General features: G+C 36.2%; 1 protein-coding gene across 8 annotated transcripts in view; it reads left to right on the forward strand.

Annotated features, from left to right (window-relative positions):
* Positions 1-23,901, forward strand: part of LOC108318535 (LIM domain containing preferred translocation partner in lipoma) — a 731,582-nt gene that overhangs the window by 435,714 nt on the left and 271,967 nt on the right. For all 8 annotated transcript variants that reach the window (XM_017549618.2, XM_017549612.2, XM_017549620.2 and 5 more), the window contains one exon: positions 22,940-23,623. In XM_017549618.2, coding sequence (XP_017405107.1) covers positions 22,940-23,623 — 684 coding nt within the window. The remainder of the gene's footprint in view (positions 1-22,939; positions 23,624-23,901) is intronic.

Raw genomic sequence — 23,901 nt, forward strand, 5'->3', positions numbered from 1 at the left:
TTATACAGGTATTTTGTAAGGGAAAAAATAGAAAACATGTAAATGTATTGGTTTTATGTCTGAAGCTCCAAGATTATTTCTGTGTCTTTACTGAATGTGTTTGAAATATATGCCAACACATGAGTAAATGTACCTGTATATTTATGTACTATTATAAACCTACGTGGACCCCAGCATTTTTACATAACACTGTTTTTTACAGGCTCTACATCCATCTTTAAGGTGCTATAGCATAGAGTCTGTGGCTGCATCTTGTAATAAAAGATGGCAGGTTTTTTGGAGAGGGTCTCTTTGGGTTAGGAAGAGGTGTGAAGGTCTTTTGCATTCTACTTTTAAAGTAGAACAAGTCAAATTGCTACCTAATAAATTGGCTTTATAGAGGTTTGTTTCAGTTTTTATAGCAAAACTGAATAACTTAAATCAGAGGAAAAAAACCTTTTGTTGTTTTTATCTTTGTTGTTGAAATTGGCTGTCTTACGTTGAGTACAGTGTTTTTAAGTTGGAAACGTTATGATTGGACATTTTTAAGAGAAAACGGTTCTATCCATAATATGAAAGGGTCCTTTTCTTAAGTAAATGCCAGGAACGAAATTTAAACCAAAAAAAGTCGTAATGAAACAATGGTAATGAGATATGATTATGGTCTAGTGAGAGAAAAAAGCCCTGGAGGGAAGAGAATGAGTGCAGTAAATTATGAATTGCTGCTAAATAGGCCTCATTAGTCCGCCGTGGACCATGGTTAATTGACATTAGAAAGGAACCTGGAAAAGTTTTGAAAGTACGTGTAAGGCAACTTGCTGTTAAACTACTAAAAGTCATTAAAGTGTCTGTTTCAAAAATTAGTAATTATTAATTGTGTGTGAGGGTCCTCAGGCAGCGCCCATTTTACTAACACATGCTTAGAGAAAAGGTATTTCTAAGAAACATGAAACTGCAGAATGCTGAGTAGTGTAAAACGTGACAGTTACCTGGGAGTTTCTCCCTTCCACACAGGTGTTTTTAACAAAATAGTCCTTAAGCGTTGTTTTAAAGAAAATTGACTCTCTACTGAAGGCTAGAGCACAAGAGGACATTTATAGTGATTGTTTATTTTCATGTTGTTATTACAACATTTAAATTTAATAATTTACCTCCATCGTCTGCAATACCAGAGTGCCAGATGTTAAATTCTATCAGCATAATGTATCTTTAATTAAATATTATATATGCCATACAATTAATAATGTGGTCGGTTTCCATAACTTCATTAAGAAATTACCGTAATTTTGTATAATAGGCTAATAAAAAGGCAGTGTACTTTAAAACAGCCTTTCGTAAACTGGTTATATGATTTGTATCTGTTGAATTTGGAATTTAGATTAAGAGATTGTGGGTCAGAATTATCTGATGCAATGCACTCAGGACTTAAATAAGTTGAGAATCTTGTAGGGTCTAGTATCATTTTGCTTTCTTTAAAATAAAATAGGTTTCTCATTTGTCAATGAGCTCTCTCTTTAAGAGGTTTAGGGAATAATTTACCTACTTCCTTTGTGTTCCCCCACCTGTACTTTTTAAAAACTTCAAACAATACAAAATATGATAATTCCAGCTGTACAGTATATTGGGCTATGAGATTTCTTAATGAATGAAAGGTCATGCTTCTGGCTCTGTGGTCATCATTGATGTTTAGTTTTCACAATATGTTAAACATGATAATTAAATCCCCATAGTTGTCCTGTGAAGAATTTTAAATTCACACTTCAAACGTAGACAAACTTTTATATTTTAAAATGACAGTATATTTTAAACTGAGATCCTATGTGAATATGGAATAGAGTATACAGCTCTGACAATAGGGCTTCAGTAAAGTAACATTTTGCAAGCTGCCTTTTTCAAGGCTGAAAATGTCACCCTCAGCTAAACAGAAGTAATTTACATCAGAGGTGTGTGTGTCCTTACTCTTAATGAAAAAAGAGTCCCCTCTCTTCAGAAAGTAATTGCTGTCTCTACAATGTATTATTTTCATCACTGTCTCTCTCCCCTGCCCTTCTTATGCCCTAATATTTGCCCCTTAATTCGATTACATTAGTTGTCAACTAAAATTAAAGGTAGACATTACCCTTCACAATCTGCCCTGGTCTAATTTTGCAGTCTTGTTTCAGGTGCTTTCCTTTATGCAGTGTAGAGGTGGCTAACAGAACAACTTTGGAGCCACAACGTGTAGATTCAGATACGAACATTAGCTTATGCTGAAACCTGGGCCAAGTTACTTAAACTCACATACCTCAGTTTCGTCATCTATAAAATGAGGATAATAATAGACTCTTCTTCAGTTATATGGAAAGCCTTTAAATCAGGACTAGTACATCATATGTACTTAGCTGTTATTAAATTCTGCCGCATTGTTTGTTCTCCTTACCCACCTCAGCCTTCTGTCTGTGTCTCTGTTCACATGATTGGCTGGAAACATGGTCCACCCTTCTCTTCCAAAGCCGATGCATGTGTCTCCACAAACACACAGGCATCTATGTGTTCTGATTCTACCCACCTCAGAAGATATGGCTCAGAGAGCCACCCTCTGCTTCCCAGATTGGACATTAGCTCATCTGAAACTTTCATATACTTCTCTGTGTTACTTAGTATGCACAACTATACTTTATAGGTATTTACAAGTTTATTTTGCCTCTTTTGCTGATGTGTGAACTTCTTGAGTCCCAGGACTTCTTGTGACAAATTTCTCCCCACTACAAAGAACTCAGTGCCTTGTGATGAGCTGCTGTGCTTAATAATAGATAGATAGAGGGGGTGTATATATGTATATACATATATGTATACATATATATATGTATATACATATATATATGTATATAATTTGATACACTTTTGAGTGTACATGATGTGGTTCCTTATTTTTGCATTAAGCCTATCACTTCTGGGCATTGGCAAAGATCTGAAAATTAAAAGGAACCAAAATAAGAAATACATTTAGTCCATTTAAGCAACACGTGAGTTCCTCTTATTGAGTTTCTTCCCTAATTTAGATCCCAAGTTTTGCAAAAGAATGACAGATTCCTTTATTTAAAGAAAAATGAAAGCAGCACTGTTACCTTCTGTCATATGAATGCCAATTCTCTATCATGGGTAATTAGATAAATAAGATATTTATAAGCATATGGTTTATGCACACAGACATGAAGCCCAGTGTCTGTGTGATTTTTTTTGACATGCTCATATGGGTTAAAGCCCAAAAGTTATAGTCTGAAAACTGGAATTTCAGCGTGTCTTTAAAAAGATGGTATCCTAAAATAAAGTTTTAACATCCTGTATCCAATGATAAAAGTTATGTTGCATTTTTTTCTTTACCACTGAAAACCTGTGAGGCTCACAGTAGTTTAATTTTTATCTATTGAAGCTACTAATTTGCCATATTTTAAAAACAAATCCTAAAACATGGTTATTTCACAAATTTTGTTAGGGAATATTTTATTACTAGATTTTTTTAAAAAGCAAATTTTGAACTAAAGTCATGAAACGTATAGCTTATGTAGCTCCTTTTGAAAAGATGAAGGATTTACTGTTGTTCTCAATAGCCTTACCTGATTTTTGTTTTTGCCTTGACTCTGCTTCTGTAGTTCAGTTTGTTATAGCATTGTCGTCACGTCTAATTTATGTTTACATTGCACTGCACAGCCCTCTTTCATATACTTAAGTAACCTTTCTTGCTTATCACTGCTGACTGACAGCTCATTTATTCTAGGGTGGTAATTGCAGTGTAGCAGACCCAGGTGAGCAACGTAAAAAGTTGAAGCAGATAAAATGTGTGATTTCTTTTATAATTGTATTGTATGCTGTGTTCTTTCGTTGATGCTTTTTGTTTACATAGAAAATATCTAGGAATAATCTATATTTTCTTCGAGATCTCTTAAAACAAATACTCTTTCATTTTTAAAAAAGACATATTATTGGCCAGGTGCCGTGGCACATGCCTGTAATCCCAACACTCTGGAAGGCTGAGGTGGGTGGATCACTTGAGGTCAGGCGTTCGAGACCACCCTGGCCTACATAGTGAAACCCCATCTTTACTAAAAATACAAAAATTAGCTAGGCATTTTGGCACATGCTTTTAATCCCAGCTACTCAGGGGGCTAAGGCAGGAGGATCTCTTGAACCTGGGAGGTGGAGGTTGCAGCGAGCTGAGATTGCGCCACTTCACTCCAGCCTGGGCAACAGAGCGAGACTCTAAAAAAAAGACATAATTGCAAAAGAAGTATTTCACGTCACCCTTTATCATAGGACAGACCACAGTGCAAGCAAGAAGGTAAATGGTTAACTGACAACTGACCGCTGACTGGAGAATGCTAGAGAGCGGTGAGGACTGTGATAATCAAGAGGGCTCTTCAACGTCCCAGATTTAACCCAGTCTGCATGCAGGAATGCAGCTCCAGTGTTGCTAGTTCCCTGGAATTAGCATAGCCTTTTTCTGTTACTGCATTTCTCTAGCTTTGCTCTGACACCCCAGTCTACCTTTCTTGATACAGATCTCTTGGAGTATATTCTCTTGTTTTCATTCATCAGCCAGTGGATCTCATTCGCTCTGTACATATTCACATTAGGAAATATTATTGTACAAAGTGAAAGATGCTAGAAAAAGATATGCTGGGACAAAATTTCTAAAAGTATCCGTTCTGTAGTTAATGTTCCAGGAGTCTTTTTCCTTCAAACTCTGTTCCTTGTTAGGGCTCATCATTTCTTGCCTGGATTATTGCAGTAGCTTCCAGGCTGGCTTCCTTTATGCCCTTCATAAACATATGGATGCCAGATTAATGTTTTTTTCCAACACAGCCCTGATCCTGTCATTTCACAATTGATTTTCGCACAATCTACCTGATTCAGAGACAGAAAGAATGGGATAATACAAATAGTAATGGTAATCACAACAGCAGTAAATGGCTGCTTTTTGATATTAATTGTCTTGAGACAACAAGGCTTTTGGAATTCAATATCAGAGGCTTTAACTGTATTTGGCATGGGTCTGAATTCCATGTATATTGTATGGCTGATTGAAAGAAGATTATCTGATACACCTGAGAAGTGTATAGGTGGGAGCTGACATTTTGTTAAAAGTGCATGCCTCGCATCTTGATACACCATTGCACCTCCTCAAATCTTTTTTAGTGGAAACAAACTACTTTGTGATGATAGAATAGCATAATAGAGGACAGCGAAAATATCTTAGTGCTTTTTGTTCTGGTTTTGATTTTGCAACTAAATATGTATGATAAATAGGAAATTATTGCATTGGAGCATGTGTGTCTGTTAAAGCAGATTGACTACTGGGTTACCACACTATAAACAACTCTTTTGAAGAATTTTAAAATGTGTAATCTCTGATATAATGTTAAATGAAAAAATAAGATATAAAACCACACATAAAGAGGGTTCACGTTTAAGCATCATCAGCTATACAAAACACATACATACGCACAGTCACACACATACACACACATACACACAGATACATGTATGCATAGAAATACAAACCATGAAAATAAAGTTACCAGAATTTAACAGTTGTTATCACTAAAGTTTTGAATTACGAGTTTTTTATTTTTTTATCAACCTTGTGAATACTTCTCGTATTTTCTACAATGAGTGTCATTGGTTTTGTTGTTGAGATGGAGACTCACCCTGTCACCCAAGCTGGAGCGCAGGGGTGCCATCTCAGCTCACTGCAACCTCCACCCCCAGGTTCAAGTGGTTCTCTTGTTTCGGCCTCCCGAGTAGCTGGGATTACAGGCACACACCACCATACCCGGATAATTTTTGTGTTTTTAGTAGAAAGGGGGTTTCGCAATGTTGGCCAGGCTGGTCTCTAACTCCTGACCTCAAATGATCTGCCCGCCTTGGCCTCCCAAAGTACTGGGATTACAGGTGTGAGGCACCGTGCCTGGCATATCATTGTTTTAATGAGTAAACTGTGTCTTACATGAGGGCTTGCCTAGCTTTCTCAAAACTCTGTGACACATTGAATATTATTTTATTTAAATATTATTTAAAAACATTAAGAGACAGGAGTAAATACAAAATTGATAGTAAAATATTTTCTTGACTAATTCTGTATCCTGCCATTCCATGAGTGGTATCCGTGGAAAAGTGTATGTTTTTCTGATTTATTTATTTGTTAGCTTCTAGGGTATTGAGTGAAGAAATCTAGGAATAGAATGAATAACTGTATAGATTACAGCTCCAATGTCATAGATCCCATAGAGGTGCTAACTCTTGCTCTTGCATGCACGTGCACACACACACACACACACACATACACTAGAGAATATTAAGAAAATGGGTAATAGTTTCACACTTGAATATATTCATTCATTGCTCTATGATTTTTTTTTCTTTTTTTAATTTTATTTTTCCATAAGTTATTGGAGTACAGGTGGTATTTGGTTACATGAGTGAATTCTTTAGCTGAGATTTGTGAGATCCTGATGCACCCGTCACCCAAGCAGTATACACTGCACCATATTTGTTGTCTTTCATTCCTTGCTCTCCTCCCACTCTTGCCTCCGAGTCCCCAAAGTCCATTTTTATCATTCTTATGCCTTTGCGTCCTCATAGTTTAGCTCCCACATATCCGTGAGACCATAAGAAGTTTGGTTTTTCATTCCTGAGTTATTTCACTTGGAATAATAGTCTCTAATCTCATCCAGGTCATTCCAAATAATAATATTCATTCATTCCTTTTTATGGCTAAGTAGTTAATTGTGGCTGTTAATTCCTTTTTATGGCTGAGTAGTATTCCATCATATATATATGCCACAGTTTCTTAATCCACTCATTGATGGATGGGTATTTGGGTTGGTTTCATGATCTTGCTATAGTGAATTATGCTGCTATAAACACACATATGCAAGTATCTTTTTCAAATAATGATGAATAATGATTTCTTTTTCTTCTGGGTAGTAGTGAGATTGCTGGATCAAATAGTAAGTAGAGCTCTATGATGTTTTGAAACTCTACTATGGGATAGTCTTGGTGCTGCCATGTTCTAAGTGTTATGAAAGACTGAAAATAGAAATATGAGACCGTGACCCCTTTCCTAAGTTACATACCTTAGAACACTCTTACTCAAACTTAAGAGTGTGTAAGAATTGCCTAGGTCATAGCACTTACACATGGAATATCAAGAGGGAGAACAGACAAGGGGAAGAAGTTTGAATTCAGCTGCCCATGTAAAGTATACAGAATTATTTTTAGCCAGTATCTTGAAGGGGAAGGAACTGAGTCACACAGACAAGAATGTGCCTAAAGCCATTGAGCAGTTCCGAGTAGAATGAAAAGAACCCTGGTTTCCTGGTTCCCCTGCTCTTAAGCCAGTGTTCTTTGGCTGGCTAGAACTCAGCTCTCTGTTTGAAAAATGAATGGGTTACGGTGCAGCATTGTGTTCCAAGTAGAGTTTGTAAGACTTCTGGAAATCTGAAAAAAATTCTACTAGTTTTCTGCCTGTTTCCCTGTCTACACTTGAATTCACTGAGGCCAAGAATGGTAACTTTTTACCCAATAGCTGGCAAAATTCCTGGTAATTAGAAAGTGGTCAGTAGATGCTCAATGACTGAAAGATTGCATTTTTCATTTCTTTTTTTCAAATACTTTTTCCTTTTTTTCTAATTGTATTTTAAGTTCTGGGTTACATGTGCAGAATATGCATTTTTGTTACATAGGTATACACATTCCATGGTGGCTGGCTACATCCATCACGCCATCATGTACATTAGGTGTTTCTCCTAATGCTGCCTCTCCCTTAGCCCCCCACCCCCCAACATTTCCCTGTGTGTGATGTTCCCCTCCCTATATACATGTGTTTTCATTGTTCAACTCCCACTTATGAGTAAGAACGTCTGGTGCTTAATTTTCTGTTCTTGCATTAGTTTGCTGAGAATGATGGTTTTCAGCTTCATCCATGTTCCTGCAAAGGACATGAACTCATCCTTTTTATGGCTGCATAGTAGTCCATGCTGTATATGTGCCACATTTTCTTTATCCAATTTATCGTTGATGGGCATTTGGGTTGGTTCCAAGTCTTTGCTATTGTGAACAGTGCTGCATTAAACATGCATGTGCATGTGTCTTTATAATAGAATGATTTATAATTATTTGGGTATATATTCAGTATTGGGATTGCTGGGTTAAATGATATTTCTAGTTCTAGATCTTTGAGGAATCTCCACACTGTCTTCCACAATTGTTTTTCCACCAACAGTGTAAAAGCGTTCCTGTTTCTCCACAGCCTCACCAGAATCTGTTGTCTCCTGAAGTTTTAATGATTGCCATTCTAACTGGCATAAGATAGTATCTCAGTGTGGTTCTGATTTGCATTTCTCTAAGGACCAGTGATGATGAACTTTTTTTCATATGTTTCTTGGCAGCATAAATGTCCCCTTTTGAGAAGTGTCTGTTCATAACCTTTGCCCATTTTTTGATGGGGTGGTTTTTCTTTTTTCCTGTAAATCTGTTTAGGTTCTTTGTGGATTCTTGATATTAGCCCTCTGTCAGATGGGTAAACTACAAAAATTTTCTCCCATTCTGTAGGTTGCCTGTTCACTCTAATGATAATTTCTTTTGCTTTGCAGAAGCTCTTTAGTTTAATTAGATCTAATTTGTCTATTTTGGCTTTTGTTGCCATTGCTTTTGGTGTTTTAGTCATGAAGTCTTTGCCCATGCCTATGTCCTGAATGGCATTGCCTAGGTTTTCTTCTAGGGTTTTTATGGTTTTAGGTCTTACATTTAAGTCTTCTTTAAAAACAACAATAATGATGAGAAGAACAATACGCTTAGTTTGAATGCTTTCACAATTAATTATTTGCTATTTTGTCTGTATTTCTAAAAGCTTTGCTGAAAGCACCTACTTGATGTTTTCGAAAAGAAAAAGAAATCTGAAGTCATAAATTTTGAGCCAACTAAACATCATATTTCTTTGTTTTTAGTGATTTGGGGAAAATGCAATGTGTTCTCTGAAAGCAAAACATATTTGGAGATACAATTATTTTTCTCTGTAAATAAAGTTACTTTTTTGTAAATGTAAGTATACATGCTCACCTTATAAGGGAAAATGAAAGGAGAAAAAAAGAAAAATATCTGTATTGACACCACTCATAATTACCACTCAGTGTGTTTTTTTTCTTATTCACATGTAGGATGTTAATCATGATATATGTATGAATTTATATCCTGTTATTTTCCTGTAACATTATAGCACAAGGAGATTGAGCATCCCATTACCTATACAGGTCATGAGATTTATAAAGATAAATTATGAAAATAATGTTTGAATGAGAAGGGTTTTTCTGTTTATATGCTGTTCCAAAGAACCTTAGGTATCAGAATTTAACTGAGCCCAAAGGCATCCCTTAGGTACGTTAAGCTACCCAGATTCTTTGAATTCTTTCAATCAAATCCCCTAATTTTATAAAGAGGAAATTAAAACCCAAAAAACAACATAAGTGAATTTGTTTGAACCCAGGAATTTCAGTCCTTATTGTCCTAATTTAAAATTGTGTCCCAGAAAGCATTTGTCTTTGAATTTGTTGATGTTTGCTATTCTAAAAAGGAAAGAATAATAATAAACTGATGCCTATTTTTTAAAGGAAGTTCTACTGGAGAAATAAGCCCCAAATGATTGAACCCCCATCACTCATTTGTATCCCCGAGTTGGTGAGGATTTCAACAGCTGTGCTGAAACCTCGATCTTGGGCTAGCCACCATTCCCTTGCTCTGCCATAGAGCTTGGTCACCTTGTACCACGGTCAAAATAATGGTGCTCTCTTTCAAAAGCCATCCTCAGATTTCCAGCTAACAGTATATAGAAAAGAGAAAACATAAATTTTTAGTACCCCAAATTCTAGGATATGTGCTCACTGAACGATCTAAAATATCAGGCAGGTGTTTTCAGCAAAGCTTTTAGAAATATAAATAGACAACATAGCAAAGGATTGTTAGTGGGACCATTCAAACTAAGACTGTTGTTCTCATCATAATCATTGTTTCTAAAGGAGACTGTTCGTATATTGCAAGACACGTTGCTAACTGCCCTTCACCTATGGAATTATATAAACACAATCCTATTTTTTTAAATAGTTGCACAAAAAATCGAGAGGGGAGCTACCTTAACTGTGCATTCAGTTCTTGAGTGACAAAGACAGGCATGAGAGAGAGAGTCCCTTGCTTCCAAATCGCCCCTCCTTTGCCTCACCCTTTTCAGGACAAACCAACTACCAGAAATGAATCTACCCCATGTGGTCACTACAGGATTTATCTGGGCATTTGCTGAACCTGCTCGCAATTTATTTTTATTTCTTCCGATAGACGTGGATTTGGCATAGGAGAGTGAATTCTTTTTGAAACAGCAGATGTGCCTGGTACACCCGTTTGCTGTAACCATTTGTGCTGTGGTTGAAAAAAATTTTTTAAGAGTGCAGAATTGTTGAAGGGGGAGGGTTAAAAAAGAGCCATTTTAGCGATTATGCAAAGTTAGAATGTGAGTAATTTTGCTGCAGTTAGTCATTATGTGCTTTCATAGCTGGTTTTACAGGGATAAAGGGATGTGTACAGGTTTGGTGAATAGAGCTCTTATTTGTCCCTAATAGTCACTCTTTATGAAAACATTTTCTACCCTTCCTCCTACTCTGTGGCAAAAGTGCTCTCTCCTTAGAAATTATACCCTTTTGTGATCCATTTCTTTTATCCATCTATAAAAAGTGGACAGACAACTCCATTTTGGAGAACAAATATGTTAGAAGAGGAACTTTTTTATATCCTCTACAATATATAATGTAACTGGTACACAGTCAAATCATCATAACACAGTGATTATTATAAAATGAGCGTGTTTTCTGCAAAGAGAAAAAAACTGAGGAAACATCTAGTGACTTTGTTATGAGCTTAATGTGTCTAAATATGATGTCCTTTAAATATTTTATTTGAAATATTTGATAGGTCTTGGCGAGTTTTGTCCATGGAATTCTCTGAGAACTGTAACGCACCACCTATTCCTTTTCGGTTTTGATTTCAGTCACCCAAATTTCCTTCAGAAATATGCGAACGAGGGTCTGTTTGTTTCCATTGAAGCAAATATAGCCACTTGCTTACACTGGTGGCTTCTCTTACTGAATTCCCCGAATATGTTAGAAACTCTTGTATGAAAATACAGCAACCCAATTTGTTCCTATTGAGCCTAATTTGTGATTTCCATGCACTACTGCCTGGTGTGTATACACTGAGATCCACTTTTCTTGAAGAACAAAACTGGGTTTGTTGCTTTTTTGTAGGCTTATTATTATGTCTGGTCATTCTGGTGTGATGGTACAAACACTGGTTTTAGATCCTGGAAAACAGATCTCTAATCCTGACTCTTTGAAGACCGTATCACTTTGGGCAAATCTTTCCTGAGGTTTCCTTGGGGAAAATGTAGAAATTTATGACCTTCACATTTCTTATACCCTACAATTATGTGAAGAATATTGTATGTTTTAATTATGCACAAATAAATTAGTTATTTCTTCTCAAAAAATCCTTTGTTAAAAATTATTCCCCAAATAGCTCTTTTCAGAACCTCATCTCAAGGTGGTCACATTTTAATTTCTACCACTAATGCACAAATTTCAGCAATAAGAAAGCCCTGTAGGACTTGAGAGTTTCTGGAGAGATCGGATCCCACCCATTTTAATATCTTTTCTTTTTATGGCTTCTGAGTAGCAGTAATAGATAGGAATGGTTGGTTCTATTACAGTAGTTGATTATAACCGAAAACTAGTGAACCACGCTTACCAAATGTCTTGCTACCAGCAGCTAAGAAACCCAAAGTGCATAAAAACTCAGAACTTTTAAAATTAGATTGAATTACAGAACCCTCTGTCATACTTAAATCCTTCTTAGATGAATGATTCACAAAACTGATGGGAGATGGGAAGAGTGGGCAATTGTGTTAGCCAGCTATTGCCATTATTGTTTTATCTGTTTCAACACTTCTTTCTTGTATGGAATTTGACAATAATACATTATTGAACAAGCTAATTTATTCAATAAATAAATTAGTTTATTTATTTATTGAATAAATAAATTTATGGAAAATCTCTTTGCTAGATCTTGAGGATAGAATGTTGAACTAGAAAACCCAAGTCCCAACTCACATGGAGTTTGGAGAGGAAGTGAACATTAAATAGTAATTGCAAAAGAATGCATAAGAGTTATCATAAGGATAATGCAATATATTAAATAGGTGTTAATGGTGTGCAACTTGTCTAGTTTAAGAGGATCCGAGTTGGCTTCCTAAAGGAAGCATCGTTTCATTTGAAATCTGAAGGACCAATAGCCAGTTAGAAGGTGTGAGGTGGAAGCAGGTTGGAAAGTGTTCAAGTCAGGGCAACCACAGGATAGCTGCAGCGTGGAGGCTAAGAAGATAAACAGTAGTTCTATCAGAGAAGAATTTGGACTTCATGGTAAGAGCAATGAGAACTTTTGAGGACTTTAATACAGGAAGGCCATGATCATATTTCAGTTTTTTTTAATTGTAGAACAGGGTACATACTAGAGGACAATAATCAGTCAAATTATTTTTAAAAAACACACATATACCTGTGTGTGTATGTATGTGTTGCAGTAAATTCGGTCACTAATCATAGTGGAGTGCACTAGGGCACCAATAAGTTAATAGAAGTGGAAACATTGATGGTAACTGGTAGAGAGAATTAACAATCTTTACTCTATCAAGAGGAGAAAAAATACTGTGATCACTTTTATAATATAATCACATTGCTAAAGCTTTATAATACCTACTAACCTTGAAACATACCTGATTTATATAGTTTTTGTCAATATAAATATGCACAATTATTTTACTTTTCTTTATAAACTGTTGTTTTGGGCCAGGCACAGTGGCTCACACCTGTAATCACTTTGGGAGGCCGAGGCACACAGATCATGCAGTCAGGAGATCCAGACCATCCTGACTAACATGGTGAAATCCCGTCTACACTAAAAACACAATAAATTAACTGAGTGTGGTGACACGTGCCTGTAGTCCCAGCTACTCAGGAGGCTGAGGCAGGAGAATGGCTTGAACCCAGGAGGAAGAGGTTGCAGTGAGCCGAGATCACACCGTTGCATGCCAGCCTGGGTGACAGAGTGAGACTCCGTCTCGAAAATAAATAAATAAATAAATAAATACTAAAATAAACTGTTGTTTTAAATTAATGTTTTTTGGCTTTCCAGCTGCATACCATTCCATTAGCTCAATATTCCATGATTTTCTCAACCATCCTCTGATTTTTTCTTTCATAGAAACAAGTAACATCAGTTATGAGCATTTTAATAGGTCTTCATTACAAGTTTGTCCACCAAAAGAATTATTTCAATTTTCAGTGCTACCAGTCATATAAAAATGCACTAGTACTATTCTCACTGGGATTGAGTTTTATTATTTCTTGGCTAATTGGTTGAACTCTCAGTATTTTTCACTAAACCCCTGGCTGATTGGAGAAAAGTGTCTGTTCCCTTGAGGGGATGCTTCGGCAAACGAGGTCGCTTGTTATGGAAATAGGCTCTTCTCACACTGCATTTCTAGATTATAGAACACACTCAGATTAAATTAACCTTCGTCACAATGGTGTTTTATCCAGTGCTGGCTAGGCGTTTGCATGCTAGGAACTGGGTGTACTGTATGGGTATTTATGATACCCATATATATTCTAGGGACTAATTATACATGGATGGGTGTTTATATAAACAAGAGCCTTGGAGTCCTGTCAAGATCAAAACCGAAGGCATTCTGTCTCATTTGAAAGTTATTGAGGGCGGGAGAGGACACCCCTTAAAATACTGGCTTTCTTAGGTTTTTGTTTTTTTTTTTTTTGAGGCAAAGCCTTACTCTGTTGCCCAGGCTGGTGTACAGTGGCATGATCTCAGCTCCCGGCAACCTCTGCCTCCTAGGTTCAAGCAGTTCTCATGCCTCAGCCTCCCAAGTAGCTGGGATTACAGGCGCACCACCGCTATGCCCTAATATATGTATATGTGTGTGTATATGTAATATATAATATATAATATATATGTGTGTGTATATATACATATAACACACGCACACACACACATACACACACACACACACACACACATATACACGCCACAGTTATTTATCCATTCATTCATCGTTGGACACTTGAATTGCTTCTTCCTTTGGCTATTGTGAATAATACTGCTATGAAGATATGACCATGATTGTACAATTCGTTGCATCCCTGCTTTTAGTTATTTTAGGTATATACCCAGAAGTTGAAAAGTTGAATTGCTAGATTATTGATATATTTTAATTTTTTTTTTTTTTTTTTGGAGACAGACTCTTGCTCTGTCGCCCAGGCTAGAATGCAGTGGTGCAATCTTGGTTCTTGGTTCACTGACACCTCCGCCTCCTGGGTTCAAGCGGTTCTTCTGCCTCAGCCTCCTGAGGAGCTGGGACTACAGGTGCACACCGCCATAACCAGCTAATTTTTTGTGTTTTAGTACAGACAGGGTTTCACTCTGTTGCCCAGGCTGATCTAGAACTCTTGAGCTCAGGCAGTCCACCCACCTTGACCTCCTAAAGTGCTGGGATTACAGGCCTGAGCTACCGTACCTGGCCTTAAAATATTTCTTTGGCATTGTTTTAATGTCTGTGTAGTAGTCCATTATATGAATATACCATAATATATATAAACAATCCCCATGCATTGATTATTTAAATTTCCCATAATCTTTTAGTTTTATAACATACATTATTACCATGGACTTTCTTGAAACTAAACATTTATGCTCTCTGGTCATTTCCATAGACTAGATTTCAAGAAATAAAACTATGGGTTTAAAAAGTATAAACTTAATTAGGGCTTTTGTTACATATTGCCAAATTACATCACTGATTGTCAATAAAAATTTTATAGAAACAAACATTAAGTTAGTCCATAAATCTAAATTATATAATCAATTTTCCTTCTAAGGCCATTGGAGTAATTCCACTATGTCACTCATAGCCCCTAACTCCAAGTGAGATTTCCTGTTCAGTTTTGGCAACAGTATTCAAAAGTAGTTTTGAGCTCCGGTTTTAACTGAGAAGTCACATGCCCCTATCCTTTTGAATTTCCAGATTTCACTTTCTTGAGTGGGTTTATCTACAATGTCTTGTATTTAAAAAGCCCTAAATGATTCTGTTGTGCAGCTGGGTTTAAGAAGTGCTTTACTAAATGTGTAGTGTTATGTTTGTATATTGCACTCATGGCCAGGCATGGTGGCTCATGCCTGTAATCCTAGCATTTTGGTAGGCCGAGACAGATGGATCAGGAGTGAGGTCAGGAGTTCGAGACCAGCCTGGACAATACAGTGAAACCCCATCTCTACTAAAAATACAAAATTAGCTGGGCGTGGTGGTGGGTGCTTATAATCACAGCTACTTTGGAGGCTGAGACACAAGAATTGCTTGAACACAGGAGGCAGAGGCTGCAGTGAGATAGCACCACTGAACTCCAGCCTGGACGACAGAGCAAGAGACTCTGTCTCAAATATATACATATATGTATGTATATATTTATTTATGTATATATATTGTGTGTGTGTGTATATATATATATACATATTTATCTATAAATGACTGCACAATATATATAATGTATATACAATATATATTGTATATGTATACATATATGTGTGTATATATACACACATATATATTGTATATATACATATATTTGTGTATATATTATGTATACATTTATGTATGTATATTTACATATATGGATTAATATATTAATATATAATACATATTATATATTTATATATATTATATATGTATAAATTTGAGATTGATTAATATATATTTTTACATGATATGTATTATATATAAATATATATTATATATGTATATATTTGAGACTATATATATGACATTCTTAATATGTTAAGTTGTTTTCCAACTACTTATGGGGTCATCTATGAAGTGGATAGTGTAGGTGGCCTGTTTGAATGAGGTGTGGATATATGGGTACTTACTCTGATTTATGGAAGATAATTAGTGAGATGACTCAAGAAAGCAAAAATTTAGTTATTCCTCTAATCACGGTTAGGAGAAAATGATGACATTATTTTTGCATGAAACCAAAAGAAGCAGCGAATTAGGCATTGCATCATAACTGAAATAGGTTAGCTGTGTTTGCATTTCACTCATTATACAAACTCAGAAACCAATTCTATTGATTTATCCAGGTATTATTTATTAAGTGATATGAACCTTAATAATGAGCCCAAGCTCATTGGGCAATAAAACTCTGAATATTGCGTGTGTACTCTTGGAATCACTGGATTTTTCAAAGTCAGAATATCTTCTTTTACAGGTGCCTCAACCAGTGAATCTGTTTTTTTTTTTTTTTTCTGAGTGACATACAAATATTTTTTATTTGAAGAGAAAGACTGTTTGCTTTAAAAATAAATAAATAAAAAGGAAGGAGAAGAATAACTTAACATTTTCCTCTCCTTTACTGTTCAGATGAGGAGTCAGTCTAGAGAAGTCACGTGACTTTTCCAGTGTCACTAAACTCTAAACAGTGGCAAAGCTGGCACTTTGTTTCTGGGTCTCCCAAGTTCCAGTGCACAGCTTTCAACCGCACGCTTCCTAGTGATATTTTCATTTGCCAGTATCCATACCTTAAACTGGGAATTGCAAGGTGTACCTCATGCACTACAGGTGGCCTGCAGAAATGATTTGTTTCACTTTTGTTCCTTGTGTTTGCCAAAACAACAACAACAACAACAAAAACAGATGAACACAGCTTTAAGTTAGAAGAGAAATATTTGATTCATATTCCACATGTCAGCAGTGAGCTGGCATGGGATAGCAGCTCCCTTTCGACAGAATAAATTCTTCAGTTTTACATAGTTCACATCACTTTGTTGCTTCTCAGATACTGGCATTGTTATTTTCTGTTTGTTCTCCAATTTACTCAATTTTTCTTTTAGGAGAGAGAGAGATTTTCCTGTGTCTACATTTTGATCACTTATCTCTTAAAAATAGAAAAACTACAGTTAGAATGAGAAGGTCTGTGTGTTTGTGTGTGTGTGTGTGTGTGTGTGTGTGTGTGTGTGTGTTTTAACATGTGAACTGTTATATTTTGCTCTTTCATTACTTGAGAGAGGTAGATGGTTTTTAAAACCCAAACCATGGAGCCAGACAACCCAGGTTTGCATCCTGGATCTGCCCTCTGCTAGTGGTGTGTCCTTGGGCAGTTACTTAATCTCTCTGTCAGTATTTTCTTCTGGAAAATAAGGATTAGTTTCTGTCTCAGGAGTAGTTGTGAGGATTGTATATAAACTATGTTCAACACAAATTTTTTGCACCAGGTAAGTTCTATATAAATGTTTGCTATTATTACACATTTTTGGGGGTTATCAATACGAATTTTAGTTTGTGTTTTCTGCCACAGATTTATCCAGACAAAGTACATAATTGAAAGTAAAAAGCAATTCAGATATTCTTCAAGTAACTTCAAATAATTGTCATGAAAATATAATTGAAATGGAAATGTTAATCATCTCAATCTTCTAGCAAGCCAAACCTACCCCTTTTGGTGTTTTGCATATTCCTTGGCCGTATGAAAATTTTATTTTCTATGGCCTCAATTGTATTGTATAAATGTTTTCACATTATATGTTTTTCATTTACAATTTATATTTACATTTAAATCTTAAGCAGTTTCCCATGTCATGTAGCTAAATCAAAATGTAATAAAAAGATTTTGAATTTTGTGCTACTGTTTAAATGTTGATAAAAGCTAAATTTATCTAGTTTTCCCTTCTGTTACATTAGAAACTTTTCTAAGTAGAAATTGTGTTTACTCATCACACTAAATTTTGCCCCAAACATTTTATAACTAAGAACTTAATGAATGCGATTTTTTTTGGTCTTATTGCGAATCTAGTGAGCAGCTCAATGCCTGTCACATAGTAGACTTAACAATAAATTTTTATTGAATAAATAATTTGGATTGAATTTCTGGGATTTGTGGTATTATGTTTACTTGGCAGTAAATTCAGAACGTACTTCATTTTAGTACATGTTGTTAAATACTATTTTTAAATGCATTCGTCTCTTTCCTTTCTTAGTAAGTTTATTTAAAAATTGTCCTTTAACTATTTCCAGAGGGGATTTGAGTCAGCAGCATCAAGTGAAACTTGCATATACAACATGGCCGTGAAAATGAAAATAAGCACCTCAAAGACTTCTTGGAAAAATAATAATATCAGTGCATTCCAAATTAAAATCATTAAACGATTTGAGGGGGGGATTAATGAGATTACTGTAGTTAAGCATGAATTAAATTTTTACAGATTTTCTTCATCATCAAGTCAGTAAGAAATAAGATAGTTCATATTTCCATGGTCAGTTATAATCTGACCAAAGAAATTCATTTTTCTTGGGAGATTAACCTTCATTCATTCATCAAATATCTGTTAAATGCCAACTGTGTGCTATGATATGTTAAAGCGTAATGAGGATGCAGCAGTGAATAAAAAGGACAGCCTCTACCCATATGGAAGCAGACATATACACGTATGATACGTACAGGGAGGGAGAAGTAAAGAACACTCTCTGTGCTGGAGGATTCAGGCAAAGTTTCACGGAGGACTCTGACATTCAGCTTGAGATGTAAGAGATTCCTAGAAATCAACTAGATAATTTAAAGACAACGGGGAAGCATATTGGTGTAGGTATCATCTCTGAGATGTGAGAGAGCTTGGCACAATGGACATGAAACAAGGTCAGTGTATCTCAAGGAGAGGTAGAAGAGGTGGATTGGAGTCCATCATTCCACTAACCTGTTGAAGATTTTTGAGCACTGAAGTAATATGATTACATTTGCATTTGCTCATTGAAGGAGAACAGTAGTAGACACGGGGAGACCAGGTTGGATGTTTTTGGAGAATTCATAATAAAAAATGGTGGTATCTTGGCATGGGATTATAGTAGTGGAAATGGTCAAATGTGGAAATGGTCAAATGTGGACATGTCTGTGAGTTATGGAATTCCCTGTTTAGAGTAGGATCAGTGGGATTTAGTTCTTGAATGGGAAGTGAGGCAGAGTCTCAGAAGTGATTCCCAGTGTTCTCCTTTGAGCAACAACTGGGTGGATGAGAAAACCAAATGAAAAGCAGATCAGGGTAGATGATGAAATCTGTTTTTAATATATTGAGTCTGAAAAGCATATGAGACATTCAAACAGACACATGAAATAGACAGTTGAGGATTTGGGCTTAGTATTCAGAATACAGATGAATTCTGGAGAGAGAAATTCTAAAGTCTTCATAAGATAGAAGGTATATCAAGTTGTGGGCATGATCCTGGAGACAGAGAATAGAGAGACAAAAGCAGAGGTCTGCTGTTAAATAAAAGGAATCATTATTTGCAGGCTATTGGGCAATATGTTGGCTATTGTCAATAGTAACAATTTCACAGAAAGATTTAAGAAGCATTTTATTTGTCATAATATAAAATCCCATTTGATGCAGATAGATGGTTTTCTGGAGAGCTCAGTTGAGCCAGAGATGAAGATTAAAAAATTCCCAGGGACATTTGGTTAACATTCACTTCCAATGGTTCTCAACTAGAGAGGAAACCACCTTCTGACAGGGGGAGTTTGGAAATGAATGGGCATATTTTTATAAACTGTCAAAATGACTATCATTTAATGGGTAGGGTGCAAAACACATAACTGTCAAACTCAAGAAGACCATAGTACTATATTGAGAGACCCTGATAAACTCTTGTGCCACATATATTTCTCTGACTTGCTGATTGTAAAGTTCCCAGTCGCCTGTCAAGAACAGTCACCGACCCCTTCTGGATTTTCACCTCTGCAACACTCTCTTTATCCTGAGCCTAGAGGAGATGACAGCTCTGCCTGTGCTAGCCCCATATTATTTCCCTGTCCTTCATGACTCCTCTGCAATTGCATGGGGCTATGTACATAGGACCTGTGTAAATCAGATCCTTGAGAAGATCTAGTTGGTGTGTGCTGTCATTTTTCTTGGAGTCCTGACTCTTATAGCTATCTTTTCCACCTATCATTTGTCTCAAATATAATTTCCTAGGATCTTGTAATATCAGATTTAGCTTCCTGTTAAGTTACAAGAAGCTCTCGAATAAAGTGGTATCTTTTTTGTTTGTTTGTTTTGTTGTGTGTGTCGTTTATATATATTTATATATATTAGTCTTTCAGAGGATAAACTTGTCGTTTACTTTTGTAATTTAAGCAGACTGGATATTCTTGTCTTCGTGGTGGAGTGGCTTTTCCTTTCTGCTTGAAGGTGGTCCCAATAGTACTAAATAGAAACAGTTTCCTTATTAAGCAATTTGTTAAAATGTGTATGTTCAAGACATTCCTAAGAAATACTCAGTTAAGACTTCCAACATTCTATTACAGATGACATGGAAAAGTCATTTTGAACCTAGAAAAAGTTTAAGGTCAGATTTTTGTAGTCAATCATGCCAGTCATAAAAAGTCAGTGTAGATGGGCATTGAATGAAAGACAGAATAAAGCTTTGCTTTTCTTTGATGACTCAAGATCAGCAGAAACCCAGAGTTCCTATTTTGAACACTTTACAAACCCAACTATAAATGGAGACAGTGACTGAGCAACTGGGCGGATGACAGGCAAGCTCTCTGCTGCAGCTGTAAAGTCTGTCCCAAGAAAACAGTTCAAAATTCACATATTTTGGAAATGAAAACCAATAACATTCATAAACAAAAAAGAATTAATATAGACCTGACTCCTTAGAAGTAACTTTTTTCATAAGTTTTTTTTTCTCTCTCTCTCGGTGAAGACACACACACACACACACACACACACTTTAAATATCCTAATGTCTTTGAATTAAACAATCGGCACAATTTCAGGAGCTATTGCTTTCTTCTAGGAAATATCTCACTACTAGAGTTCTCTTTTGAGATAAGAAGATTTTTCTCAACTTTATTACGAATTCTGCTGTATACATGTGAACACGTTTCTGAATATTTTACATATTACTATATGTTTGAAATAGTATATTTAGGTATATATAAATATATATGTGTCTGTGCGTGTGTATATATATATATATATACATTTTTTTTTCTTTGCAATTTTACGTGCCTTCCATCATGGGAGGTGGAAGGGGTAAAGAACAGGAATTATTTTACAGCATATTTATTTATGTTCTTCATGGTTAAAGAAAACTATGCCAACATTCTTCTGGCCCACATATTCAATTAAATATATAGTGAATCTTTTCTACTTACTGGATTATTTGGTGCTTCCAGGCATTTATTTTTGGCATTTCATTTCATTTTTGTTTTTGCAGGAATTTTTGAAGTTTTATTATGATTTAACATTTTTATTTTGAAAATCAGGCACATTTTAAAAATTACTCTGCTGCAACTGTAGTCCACCCCCAAAAACAGATAGTTCAAAATTCACATATTTTGAAAATAAAAATGCAGTATAGAAATTTACGTATACAGATTACTGGTTCATGATTTTTTATTTATATATAAATCTATTTATACAATCATCTATAAATACAGATATGCAAATATATTATTTTTTGAGAATTGAATCTCTGTAGCAATCATTTTTTATGTGGTATTTTTCAATTAGTCACTTTCTTTTTTTTTTAATTTGAAGAATATTTGCAAAGGATTTAGTCATTTTCTAAGCATTTTCACATGTAAAGCTCTGTGAGGTTAATAGGGGGAGAGGTATCCTAGGATGAATAACGTGTCTCTCCCTGTCCCCAAATCTGGTAGAGAAGCTATGCATAATAGGTTAGACTGAATAGCTTTCTACATTTTCAATCAGAATTAGCTGTGGCCATGAGATAAGAACAGACAAGATGCACCCCTTGTGTGTCTGCCTTCTCTCTAAGAGCAGGCCCTCCACTTACTTCCCTTTTGTTCAAGTTAAGATAATATGTTACATTGCTCTATCTTGCTATTCTTCATGACCAATGTCACAAAACTTTTTCTCTATGTTACTTCTTTTAGAAGCTGAAGCTTCAGGTCTTTCTCATCTTTAAGTCTTTAACCCATTTTTAGTTAATGATGTCAGATAAGGGTCCGGTACCATTCTTTTGCATGTGTATTCCTAGTTTCCCTAACATCATTTATTGAATAAATTGTTCTTACCCATCATGCATTCTTTGCCCCCTCATAAAAAAAATCAATCGACTGTATATGCGTGGATGTATTTCTGGGCCCTCTGTTCTGTTCTGTTGGGCTGTATATCTTGTTTTATGCCAGTACCATATTGTTTTGATAACTGTAGCTTCATAATATATTTTGAAATCAGGGATTGTAATGCCTCTGGCTTTGTTCTTGGCTTCAAGATTAATGTGGCTTTTTGTGGCCTTTTGTGGCTCCATGTGAATTTTAGAATTGTTTTTTCTATGAATGTTAAATGTTATTTTGGTATTTGGATAGGGATCTCATTGAATCTGTAGACAACTTTGGGTAGGATATACATTTTAACAATATCAAGTCTTTCAATCCATTAACACAGGTGTTTTTCCATTTGTTTGTGTCTTGTCTAATTTCTTTCACCAGTGTTTAATAGTTTTCAGTGTATAATCATTCTCCTCCTTAGATAATTTTTTCTAAGTTTTTTTTATGGTATTGTAAATGGATTTTTTTTTCCTTCTTTTTCTGTTGTTCACTGGCAATGCACAGATATATAACTGATTTTTAGGTTAATCTGTGATCTCTGAAGGCAAGATCATGCCTTATTTGTATTCTGCATAGTAATACATAAATTACAATTAGCAGTTATTAATTTTTTATTTATGTATTTTTATTCAGTTTCTTTGGCAGTAATTTTTGTTTTCTTTCTTCCTTTTTCTTCCTATTCTTCTTAGGGCTCCACTAGTTCTACAGCCTCTCCTCCAGTGTCGACCCCAGTCACAGGACACAAGAGAATGGTCATCCCGAACCAACCCCCTCTAACAGCAACCAAAAAGTCTACATTGAAACCACAGCCTGCACCCCAGGCTGGACCCATCTCTGTGGCTCCAATCGGAACACTCAAGCCCCAGCCTCAGCCAGTCGCAGCCTCCTACACCACGGCCTCCACTTCTTCAAGGCCTACCTTTAATGTGCAGGTGAAGTCAGCCCAGCCCAGCCCTCATTACATGGCTGCCCCTTCATCAGGACAAATGTATGGCTCAGGGCCGCAGGGCTATAACACTCAGCCAATTCCCGTCTCTGGGCAGTGTCCACCTCCTTCAACACGGGGAGGCATGGATTATGCCTACATTCCACCACCAGGACTTCAACCTGAGCCTGGGTATGGGTACACCCCCAACCAGGGACGCTATTATGAAGGCTACTATGCAGCAGGACCAGGCTATGGGGGCAGAAATGACTCTGATCCTGCCTATGGTCAACAAGGTCACACAAATACTTGGAAACGGGAGCCAGGGTACACTCCTCCTGGAGCAGGGAACCAGAACCCTGCTGGGATGTATCCAGCCAGTGGTCCCAAGAAGACCTATATCACAGATCCTGTTTCAGCTCCCTGTGTACCACCCTTGCAGCCAAAGGTAAGAAATTCATCAACATAATGAGGAGAATGCGGATGTGCCTCTCTCAGTCTGCCTTCCCCAGAAAGCAAAGCCTAAGGCAAAAGTGTATGTGTTACTTTTACTTCACTAACACATACAATCCCAGGGAAGCATGAGTGAAGCCAGAGAGGAGAGAGAGACTATTTGGTGTTACCAGTATGGCCACTGTTTAGTATCAAGTGGAATTACTTGCTCAATCTTGAAGAATCATCCTCCAAAAGGCCATAGAAACCATAGCATCTCAGGATGAAGTGTTC

This window comes from Cebus imitator, unplaced genomic scaffold (assembly GCF_001604975.1).
Source record: "Cebus imitator isolate Cc_AM_T3 unplaced genomic scaffold, Cebus_imitator-1.0 Scaffold220, whole genome shotgun sequence".
Lineage (NCBI taxonomy): Eukaryota > Metazoa > Chordata > Mammalia > Primates > Cebidae > Cebus > Cebus imitator.